The sequence below is a fragment of the Anneissia japonica genome, unplaced genomic scaffold, assembly GCF_011630105.1.
Source record: "Anneissia japonica isolate Jap-2015-1 unplaced genomic scaffold, ASM1163010v1 scaffold376_len1572418_cov194, whole genome shotgun sequence".
Classification (NCBI taxonomy): Eukaryota; Metazoa; Echinodermata; class Crinoidea; order Comatulida; family Comatulidae; genus Anneissia; species Anneissia japonica.
The window spans coordinates 1,496,133-1,508,278 of NW_022741166.1; the positions used below are offsets into that span (position 1 = coordinate 1,496,133).

General features: G+C 34.6%; 1 protein-coding gene across 3 annotated transcripts in view; it reads right to left on the minus strand.

The window, feature by feature from the left end:
* Positions 1-1,103: 1,103 nt before the first annotated feature.
* LOC117118641 (interleukin-18 receptor 1-like) overlaps positions 1,104-12,146 on the minus strand; it is a 22,372-nt gene continuing 11,329 nt past the window's right edge. For all 3 annotated transcript variants that reach the window (XM_033263297.1, XM_033263299.1, XM_033263298.1), the window contains 6 exons: positions 6,914-7,038; positions 4,121-4,759; positions 3,414-3,680; positions 3,147-3,296; positions 2,710-2,853; positions 1,104-1,846 (listed from right to left, as the gene is read on the minus strand). In XM_033263297.1, coding sequence (XP_033119188.1) covers positions 1,485-1,846; positions 2,710-2,853; positions 3,147-3,296; positions 3,414-3,680; positions 4,121-4,759; positions 6,914-7,038 — 1,687 coding nt within the window. In that variant the 3' untranslated portion in view covers positions 1,104-1,484. The remainder of the gene's footprint in view (positions 1,847-2,709; positions 2,854-3,146; positions 3,297-3,413; positions 3,681-4,120; positions 4,760-6,913; positions 7,039-12,146) is intronic.

A 12,146-nucleotide genomic window follows, 5' to 3' on the forward strand; every position in this document is an offset into this window, starting at 1 on the left:
TCTAAGTCTCGAAGATTCAAGGTAAATATTAAGGGAATTTACGGCCAGAAACTTTGTAGTTATTAATATTTTGGTTATTATAGAAAATATTCATTTTTTGGTGACGTCACACTCACATTAGTTAGCATGCATACGTCATAAGCTAGATACGTCACATTTTCCTAGTAAGGCAAACTTTCCCGGCGTGCTTTTTTCATGGATAAACAAACACTACTGCTTTGCACATGGATGCCTTGCCCAAGCCAGGGCTACAAGAGCCGCATTGTTAGCATTGTATAATAAAAATAAGGTACCTCTGCAAATGAATTATTCTTAGTTATTTTTTTTCCTATTTTAATTTATTTCTTCCGAAAGCGTACTTTCTATCACATATAATTCCACTGTCTTAGTTAGGCCTAGTCTTATGGCCTCATCGTCCCCCGCTACACAGTACATCAGCAGCCCCTCCCCATACAGTACCGACGTTTGCAAGGTAACAACGTGATTGCTCCTTCCTTCCCAGGTGTTCATGTAACATTGACATAATTGTTAGCTAACGAGTTGTGTGTATTTCTTTGTGAAAATGAGTACCGCGGCGTACTCATTTTCACAAAGCATTTGCATCCCCTCTTGGAAAGAGGGATTCTAAATAATTGTCTCCAAATCTTCGATAATTAAGTTAATCACCGTAATTTAGCTTACACTTATGAATTTAGGGAGCACTTAAAATGTGAAATAATCATTTCACTACCCGGCAAACTCCGAACTTTATTCATTCATTAGGCCTACATAATAGTTATTATTATATTGCTGTACTATATATACTCCAACATCTCTGGCGCATGGTAACAACCAACTGACTGCAGACCATTTCCGGTCACACATTACTCTCCATAACACAGCACACCCTAGTTCCGTCACCTCTGGGTTTGGTCAATGAAAAAACTTATAAAGTGTTTATGTCATCGTTGTATGAAACACAATATTTCTGTGTATTTTGAAACACAAGTACTAGGCCTATAACGGCGCACTGCGGCGCATAGAAATGTGTTATCAAGGCCATCAATTCGTAAATCTGTTAACAACAGCCAAAAATTAACACAAATTGAAGACAATAGCCAAAATTTCATCAAAGTATTTTATTTAAAAAATGTTTTGTTTTAATGATCGAGAACACTATACAGATTTAAAAGTGTTTATTTTTGAGACCCAGATGCGATCTGACGACCCTCAAAAATTCACTCACGACCCATGGGTTGCCGACTGCAGTATTAAGCAGTCAGCACAAAATAGATCAACTAATCAATCAACCGGGTATTCCTAGAGCTCCTTATCGGAACTAAAAAAACATTTGATTTGCATTTTCTGCATGTGAAACAATGTACCATAGTACCAACCGATTGCCCGAAGTTTAATTGCTATAGTATCACCAGTATGAGAGTGTGTGAAATGGAATTGATGATAGGTGATCTGGGTATGCAAGAATTGTAATCACTATCTCACGGTCATTCAAGATTTACTAATTGTATCATTTCTTCGTCTTGTGGCGCCACCATATGCGGTTGTCGTGGTGCAGACTTCATAATGTCCTTCCAGAACTGTATCTTCTGTTCCTCATCAATGTTTCCTCCGTTCCAGTTAAGATATGTTATTGTATTAATAAGCGTCCGTATGTTGTCGTCAAGGTCGGGTAGATTTCGTATTTCTTCGTAAATGATCGGTAGTATGTCGACTCGTTGTTTCAGCATATTACCACAAGCGGTTTTAAATTCGTACTGACACCAACCACTCTGAAGGAACGCAGGCGAAAGTACGAGTATTGTCTTCCAACTGTTGTGAACCGACTCAGTGATGTTATCAATGATAGCTAAAAGACAATAAAATAACCGTATGGCATCAAATAACATAAACAATTTCAAAACAATTTCACTTCAAATTTGCATATTAGGGTATCGCCAGTAAAGCATCTTTAAATCTACTTTGAATTTTGTTTCATTTTCAACGATAACAATTGTAATAGGTTAACAGTAACAATTTAACTAAACACAATCATACCAGGGGAGGACTTAGAGGGAGGCTGGGCCATCCACCGCCCCTTCTGGAAAGTTAAAAAAAAAAGAAAGAAACAAACAAACAAAAATCGATCGCCTAAAACGCCTCGGAGGCTATTTCCGGGCGTCTAGAAAAGCCACACTTTCGCCACCTACCCCCTTTTGGGACATCTCAGGATCTGCTCCTGTATACTGAATTGTATACAAATCCCTTTGACAAAATTAAAAAGGAAAAGCTGATTTTCTATTACAGTATTATTAGGTACCCTGAGTTTTCGATAGGGATGTTTGTTGGTCTAAAGGGTATGCATTTTCAGTGGCAATCACTGTTAAAGAAGCAAAATACGAAATTTTCAGCAAAAAATAGCATTCTGCAAAAATATTAAAACATATAAATGAAACTTCATTTTTCCTGATTTTTCTAAATCTCATGTATATCCAACATAAAGTGCACTCGGACGTCACCCACTGGATGGAATGATGTTTCAAATAATAAGTTTATAATTTAGTAGACCTATATGAGGCGTATGGAGTGTTTTCTAGTTATGTGGAAAGCCAGGCAGTGACGGGTTTGAATCAAGGACTATGATTTCAAAGCAAGAATTTTAAGCACCAATCTACAGCTGCACTCCTGTTGTCTCATTATTTATTTCATATATGTAACGCATGGTGTACTCACAACTGCCAGGTAAAAAGTGTTTGAAATGGACACAAACTTTGAAACCCATTTCTTCTAGTTTAGGTGTCAGGGTATTCACAACAAAGTCTTCGTCATCCCCTCCACTTTTATAAGCAATGAAGAAATCAAACTCCTTCTCGCCCCCTGAAATTTAAATTTTATAAAAAAAGCAAAAATTGGATTTTTCTTTGAAGATTAAGATTTTATAATAAAAGGGTATATATAAACACGTTCATTATGGAAACAATTACCATCATCACCGCCAAGTGTAAACATAATCATTACAAGCATAATCAAAATTACCATCATTATCATTAACATCCTTTTGACATTCACCATCATCACAACAGTTAACACTACCACCACCACCACCATCCATATTATTACATAGCCACCGACATTATCAATTTTATAGTTCAAATTGCTAGTAGACTAACCTCCAGCAGTGTTTTTGTAAACATTTTGACGCACTTTCATCATGCGTATTTTAAACCTGTATTTGTACACCAGCACGGAAAATATGGTGATCATGAAAAGAAACATCGATCCTACACAGGGTAAAATCACGAATAGCGGTGCTCCAGGTCCTTCAGAAAATAAATATCAGGCATGAATGTGTATAAATTATCATATTTACAGTGTGGAGTGGCAAAGACAAATTGATATACAAGAATGATTGTTATTGTAATAAAATAAATAGTTACCATTGACTGTAAAATTTACAACGTTTGCCTGTGATCTTCCAATTGAGTTTTCGACTTCACATTTGATTTTAGCATTATCAAAGTCTGTTGTTACTCTATTCAGTTTTAGGTTTTGACTGGCTTTAACTAGATTCGTTCCATTGTCGAGTTCAATAATCCACGTGTATGAAAAAGGCATTGGATTAGCAGTTGAGTTACACGTGAATGAAACATCTTCACCTTCTTCGGTGGTGATGGATTGTGGATTTACCTCTACCAATGGTTTATCTAAAATACCCAGAGAATGTATATTATGATAAAAAAAAAAAAAAATACTCAAAAAGAGAAGAAACTAATAAATATCAAATCTACAAAAGTTACCACAACATCACGATATAGCTAGTGACAAAAATTGTAACTGAACAATTATTGCAGCAAAAGTATGACAAAAGTGGGCATATCTTTTCAACGAAAGTACAACTGTTTCAGCAGAAGTGCAAGTACGATTCTTATTTTTTCATTTTCATCGATTCGATAATATGGTACATTCAAATTATATAGTTGGTTAACTTTGAAAAAAAAACCAAAAAAAATGTATGTTTTTTAAATTTCAATTTAAGAATTTACGGAATTTTTGCTTTTTATTGACTTTCTCGTTCATTTTTGACGTCGCCAATGCTGCTGCCGTCGCCGCGGCTATTCAAATGATTGAGGTGTAATTTACTCACATGTAACATTTAGGGTCAACATGCTGCTCCGTCTTTCAATTGCTGGGCTTTCAGCTGCACACTCTAGTGTTTTCTTGTTGTCCGCCACTGTCGCAGTCTTTAAAAACTCAATTGATGTATTATATGTTATACCATCTTCTGTCTCTGTGTATTCATTAGCTGCCTTTACATGGAAGTCATCAAGAAACCATGATAATTTGACAGCTGGCTTACTGAGATTAGCTTCACATTTCATGTTGATGACGTCACCAATGTTAACATCATACGTTTCAAGTTTATCGTCTTGCCCAGTTGTTCTAATCAGTGGAAATGGTTCTTGTGGATGAATATATACCAGGACTTGCGACTCAAAGTACGTTAAATCGTCATTGGTGAATATATGTCCGACGTAGCATCTATAGAAAGACTCGTCTTGTAGGTTGACATTGGTAATTTTTAGTTGATAGAGCCCAATATCGGAATTACTTTCAATTCGTATTCGGCTTGTGGCGTTTATTATTGAGGAAGCATTTAGAGATAATTGACCTTTCACCCAAATAACAGTTCCCGCTGATTGTCTAATGCGACAAGTTAAAGTGACATTCTCTCCTATTGTTATCGATTGATTGGTGGATGTTTCGATGAAAGGTTGAGGAATTTCTATGAAAAGAACAATATTTCTGCTGAAAACGATAAATTCAAAGTCATACCTAATTATACTCTTCTATTAAGCATAGAAATAACATATTGCACAACCCATCGATATTGATACAAAACATTGACCTTATAATAGTCTCAATTGTTTCTTTACAGATGGTTGAGGAAATAATGTTTTACTAAAACGTTCCTGATGTTAATTCCAAGGCTGTTTCATTTCGTTGTTTTTTTTTTCGATAGTAAGTGTCGCCCAAGCGTGCTCTAAAAACAATTGAGGATCCAGTAAAGTACCTTGTAACCAAAAAGGCGTTATATATAGGCCTAAATGTTAACTAACAATATAAATAATAAATAAATTGGAGAATTTGTATAGCGCCTGTTAAAAAAAAAAATTTTGTCACTGGCGCTTAAAGGTGAAAGAGTTATTGATTAAAGAGATAGGTTTTAAGGAGGGTCTTGAATGCATTAGTATCAGAAGTTGATCTAAGATTAGGTGGAAGAGAGTTCCATAATTTCGGAGCAGCAAAAGAGAAAGAACGTTCGCTAGTACGAACATGCAGCACTCTGGGGACAGATAACCTGAGAGAATTTGACTGTCTTGTGGAACGTGAAGATAATTGTTGTGAGATTGATGAAGAAAGATAGTGTGGGGCGTAGCCATATATGCATATATGAGTGAGAAGAATAATTTTGAAGTTTAGGCGTTTACATATCGGTAGCCAATGAAGGTCTTTGAGGATAGGTGAAACATGATCACGAAGTTTAGTGAGACAGACAACACGTGCTGCTGAGTTTTGAAGCTTTTGTAAGGGTCTTAATTGAATAATAGAGGTCTCATACAATAAAGAGTTACAGAAATCAATTTTAGAGGTGATAAAAGCATGGACAAGTACTTCAGCAGCGGAGCGTGAAATGTATGGACGAATAGATCGAATTCGTCTATAGTGAAAATATCCAGATTTTCAGATAGATGAAATGTGGTTTTGAAAGTTAAACTGATTGTCAAACAGTACACCTAAATTTCGTGCCGTAGTTGACGACGGTATATTGATATATATATATATATACCCTCTACGGATATCTGAATTGGGGGAAAAGAGTGAATGCTTCTAGATTTTGGAAATATAGTAAGTAGTTCAGTTTTGTGAGGGTTGAGCTTGAGTTTCATTGTAGTCGTCCATTTGATAATAGAAGAAATACAAGATTCTATTGAATAAAGAGTCGAGGCTATGTCCGTAGTGTTATTAAGATCAACATGTTTCCAAAGCTGTATGTCATCAGCAAAGAAGTGAAAATTTAAACCATATCTAGTGATTATGTTAGAAAGACCAGAAGTGTAGCAGATAAACAAAAGGGGTCCAAGTACGCTACCTTGCCGAACGCCATACTTCAAAGGGAACGTGTTGGAAAATTCCGACCCAACATTAACACGAAAAGACCTAGAATCGAGGTAAGAGTACAGCAAATGGAGAGCTTTGTCAGAAATGCCAAAAGATTCTTTAAGTGTGTTCAGCAATAAAGCGTGATCAATTTATCAAATATAGGTACATATATCAAGAAAATCTAAATAATTAAATATAAATGTTGGAACAATCTACTATACCGTCTTTTACCATGAAAAAATAGAAAAGTTACTATACTTTTATTTTTAAATATTCGTATTTATTATGGAAAACTATTTGTATTTCATTGTATAAGATGTGTAGGCCTATGTATGTTTCAGCAGTTTTTAAAAATAATTTTAACAATTATTAGCATCATATCATGATTTACATTGTAAAGAATTGAAGTAATTATAGGCTATAGCGAACACTCCACCTTACAATGGCCGCTACAGTATCTGATGACACGCCTGGCATGACACCTCGCCTCTGGATCGTAAGATCTTTTGTTATTACATTTTTTTTAATTTTAGCCAAAAAGCCAATACACTTGGGAATCAGACGTTATATTATAATGGTAGTAATACTATTAAGTTAAATATTCGTATTAATTATGGCAAACGTTATTTTATTGTTAATAAGATGTGTATGTATGTCTTAGTAGTTTTTAAAATAATTTTAGCAATTTTAGTATCATCCCATCTTAGGTTAGTTTAGTTTAATTTACATTGATTTAATTAATGATCATGTTCAAATTGATGATAACGGAACTTACTTATCACGATTACATTAACATTAACGCTTAATGGCGCAATCGTCTTGTTTGTAGATTCGCAAGTGTATACACCGTTGATTTTATTAGCTGTAACATTCTTCAGATGGTGTATTGAATTTACTGGTCTATAATAATGGGATAAAATGAGTATTAATACAAACAAGATACACAGTAGAGAAACAAGACTAAACTAATTTTTATTCATTTTTATACAACATATACATCCAGTTCTCACAGGCATAGGGCCGAGATATACACTCTATGGAGTGACTGCTCTAGTTTATTGTTTTTGCACTTCCAAGTACATTAAAATATTATTGTTGTACTTCCAAACACAACAATAATGTATTATTGCTGTACTTCTACCAAATAGTATAATTTATTATTGTTGTACAGTACTTCCAAACACAACAATGTATTATTATTGTACTTCAGTAAGGAAGCCGTAACAAATCATCTTCAGTGGCGGATCCAACAATTTGAACGACATAACAGGCCGATGGATTGAGTATTTTCAGGATCTGCTAAATGTGGAAGAGGAAGGTGAGCACTCCGCAAACGCCACAACAATGCAGACCAATGATACGCAATCGACACGACCAACGGAAAACCTAACTATGGAAGAACTCGAGACGGCCTTGAAATTGACCAAGAACAAAGCCCCAGGGTCTGATATAATTCCCATTGAAACTATCAAGGCAGGGGGGTGGGGACCAAAGGAAGAGCATCTAAGGGCTGGCCCGCGAACCCACCAAATTTGCCGGTTAAAAGTTGCCTAAGGCGAATCCTCGTGACCTTGGTGATGACATTATTTTACAGGCCTAGGCCTACTAACAAGGGATGTCCAAAATAGGCCTACCTCATGCTGCGAGTGCGATAAGGGTCCTCCCAAGCATTATTCCTATCCATTTTCTCTCAATTCTCCAAAGAGTCAACACGTGCATTGCTCCTACGCCGCAAAATTATATTTGTACTTAACTTTACTTGGGAGTCGGGACTTCGCTATTAACCGTGATATGCCCTATTTTCAAGAAGAAAGGGGACCCACAAGAATGCAAGAACTATAAGGGGATATAACTCATGAGTCATGTCGGCAAGCTCTACGAGAGAATTTTAGAAAGGAGATTAAAGATATCATGCAGAAAGTATGCTCTCTGAGAGTCAGTGCGGCTTTAGACCCGGAAGAGGAACTGTAGATCAGATTGCAGCCTTGAGATTATTCTTGTAGACTAGAAATTGCAAATTGCAAGTGAAGTGCTGCGAAGTACAACTGCATAAAATGTTCTTCGAACAAAATTATTTATGCGAGTCCAGTGAAAATAATGAATAATAAAAATATAACAAATAATATGAGACACGACCCATTGTCTATATTAGAACAGTGTTGGTACCGTGTACAATAGTGTTTTGCTGCAGTGACATCTCGCTGCTGGCGACTCGCTGCTGCTGGCGATGACTCGCTGCTAGCGAATCGATCTGCGCATGTGTATAAAATGGTATTTATTTCCGAAAACACTGTGTATGCCAGTCTACAACAAGCGTCGCCTAAATGTAATAATTAGCACGTTGAAATAGTCTAGTAAATAAGTTTAACTGGGTTCGTAAATAATATTGGCCTCAAAATATTGTGGCTGAGACATGGGCCGATTAAACGTAGAAATAGGAAACCTAGAAATATAGTAAAAACGCTGAATAGTACTCCAGCGTCGTGACATGCGGACGTTGGTACGAGTAGGTTAGTCTACAAACGTCGCCTAAAGTAATTGATTTTACCCAGCAGAAGGAAAGAAGGAAACTCCGCTTTTCAGTTGTCTTAGGGGTAGCCGATCATTTGTTTCGGTCGCGCTTCGTTTCGGTCGCGCCTTATTTCGGTCGCGGTTTATTTCGATCAAATATATGGAGCTGTCTCTTATACGCGCCGAAGGAGTTGCGAAAACGCAAATTTTAATATGCCTAGGCTAGGCCCTATATAATTATAATTAGTCAATCGGTTTATCATAGGCCTAGGTATTTTTTTAATTTCCGGTTTGCTATATTTCTTCTAACATATTTTCTTTCTTCCATGGAATTTAGTATGTGCTTCATGCTATTCTTTTTGTTGCGTTTTCATACTATAATTTAATAATTTTAGGAAAAACTCCGAATGCCTTGCAATTATGTAAAAAATTAAAATCCAATTCGGCTTTGTTCAAACGAAGGGTAATCTTTTCATATTTTCTTAATAGAGAAACTGGTAATCTTCTTGAACTGAAATCCTTGATAATAGAACCAAATGGACGTAAGTTGACAAAAAATACAACGCATTTTAAAAATAACACAAAAGATTTAATGGAAGACATGTTTCGGGTTACCTTCAACCCATCATTGATAACAATGAAATAAAATTGAAAATCAAAGAATCCCTTTACATAAAATGGAACAATCCTGATCTTAATTTGCAAATTAAACATGTTAACTTAAAGCTTATTTAAATATACACGTAAGCAATAGTTATTATGCAAGGACTTGTTACCTTGCATTTAACTATAGCTTCACAACCTTTTGTCAAACAAATCAATGTACATGATTATATATTCTACATAATGATTAGCTACACTTGGTCCATATTACAGACTTACTATTGCTTTACTAACCTTTGGTTAAACAAATCATGGTATTCAATTATATATTCAGAATAATAATTAGCTACATTTAGTCCAGATTTCAGAGTTACTATAGTTGGTCAAACTTATTGTCAAACAAATCAATTTATTTAATATTCAGCATAATAATTACCTATATATATATAGTCTATATGAAAAGTATTTGGTTAATTTCTGTTGTGTTTTTTGTTAACTGATGATGGGTTGAAGGTAACCCGAAACATGTCTTCCATTAAATCTTTTGTGTTATTTTTAAAATGCGTTGTATTTTTTGTCAACTTACGTCCATTTGGTTCTATTATCAAGGATTTCAGTTCAAGAAGATTACCAGTTTCTTTATTAAGAAAATATGAAAAGATTACTCTTCGTTTGAACAAAGCCGAATTGGATTTTAATTTTTTTACATAATTTAATAATTATGGTCAATAAAATGTATCTTTGATTTTAATTGAATGTTGTTGCCATCTGAAATCTATTTCATAATTTAGTTAAAACAATAGTCATTACATTATTTAATCCGATGTTTCTATACAATACATTTTTTATTTTTCTTGCAGCTTCCAGAGTTTGGATAAAACATACCAAGAGAATTGAGGGAAACACAATTAAAGAAATAAACGAATAACACACACATTATCATTCTTCACTTGAAATCTTTAGTTTTCTTTGATGTTCCTGCGCAGTTCATAAATATGAATATATATATTTATATATGATTTTATATAAGCATAAATGATATACCTAGAAACAACTATATATATATATTATATATAAGCCTATATACACATACATATATATATTTATACATATATAATATTATATATAATTTATACATATTTATTTACATTACACATGAAATCATATAGGCCTAACAAATATATATTTTACTATCCATTTATTTTGGTATTTTATAAACATGATCAGCAGCCAGCGCAGACGATTCGAAGTTACAGGTTTCATGAAGTAGGTGACGTGAACACACGTGAAATGGTGAACTGCGCTCCAGCGCACGTGTTTGAACCTAGAAACAGCTAGTCATCTATTTTAGCATCTGACCTACTTCTGTCTTGGCAGTAATGTATCGAAAATGGAAATAAAACAAACAAGAAATCACAAACCTTGTGTCAGCTTCGCCTTAAGAGTACCATGGGAATCAATTTGTGGAAACGTTTCTTTCCACAATTCTAGTTATGCAAGTAAAGAAATAGGCCTAGCAAGTTGAGTGATTTTCTCGGGCTTAGGGATATAAAAGAAGCATGAAACGGCTTTTAAAACGTACAGCATGCAATTATAAATTTATTGATAATTTTATATGGAAAATATAAATTATGAAAACACATATTTCCTTTATAATATTATTATAAATATGATCAAAACATATGGTAAATGGAAACGTAACAGACAAGAAAATAACGTATGCGAAACTAATCTATTGACTATACTTATTCCACAAATCTTTATTTGATGCAAGCAGAATAATAAAAATTATATCAATATATATATATATATATATATATATATATATATATATATATATATATATAAACCGATTGACGAACGAACTCAATGATAATTAGGCCTAGTTATATTAAATTTGGCGTTTTCGCAACTCTATTGGCGCTCCATATATTTGTTGAAAACAAACCGCGACCGAAATGAAGCGCGACCGAAACGAGGCGCGACCGAAATGATCTGTATTCGTCTTAGGCCCTTGTTTTTTGACAAACAATGACCTTTCAAAGGTCAAATTCCTGTCAAGAATATGAATTGGCTGCTTCGCAGCAAAAAGCTGGGAATATAGTACTAACAGGGAGATTAACAATTTCCTGGTTGTTAAACGTTCAAAAGTTTCTAATAACAACTCCCTGGTACTAATCCAACACATCTGTTTCATAGATCTGGAAAAGGCATTCGACAGGGTACCAAGGGATAAAATGTGGAAAGTGAGGAAACAGGCATTAGCACTCCTCTACTCAATACAATCAAAAGCACATACAGAAATCAAAGCAATACTGTCTTAGGAGGCACAGAGTAGTTTGCCGTCAACACAGGAGTACAACAAGGAAGTGTTTTATCACCTCTCTTATTCATCCTCTATCTCAACCATGTTAAGTTAAACGTTGAAAGAGAAGCTTACAAGGCTGAGCGATTTGGGTATGCTGGCGGAATGTAGGTAAAAATTCCCCCGGTAAAAATGGCCCAGGAAAAAATGGCCCGGTAAAAATGACCCCAGTAAAAATGACCCCAAATGACAAGTAGGTAAAAATGTCTCCAATGAAAAAATTCAGTAATAGAAATGATTTTTTTAAAATCTTCAAATATTTAAATACTGTAATAAGCAGGAATTTAATCAATAACAAATACAGTTACACAACAGATGCAAATAATGTACTGAGAGATTATCAGAAAACAACGGCCATTGAACATTTTTTTGATAGTTGAAATAAATTTTAAAAACGTTATTCCACTAACCAAGTAGAGGAATGACATACATACAGTACTTCAACTACCAAAATATGCAACTCATAGATAACCACAAAATTCACTTTTGTTAAGTATCAAATGAAATAACTTTACATGTTATAAACAGT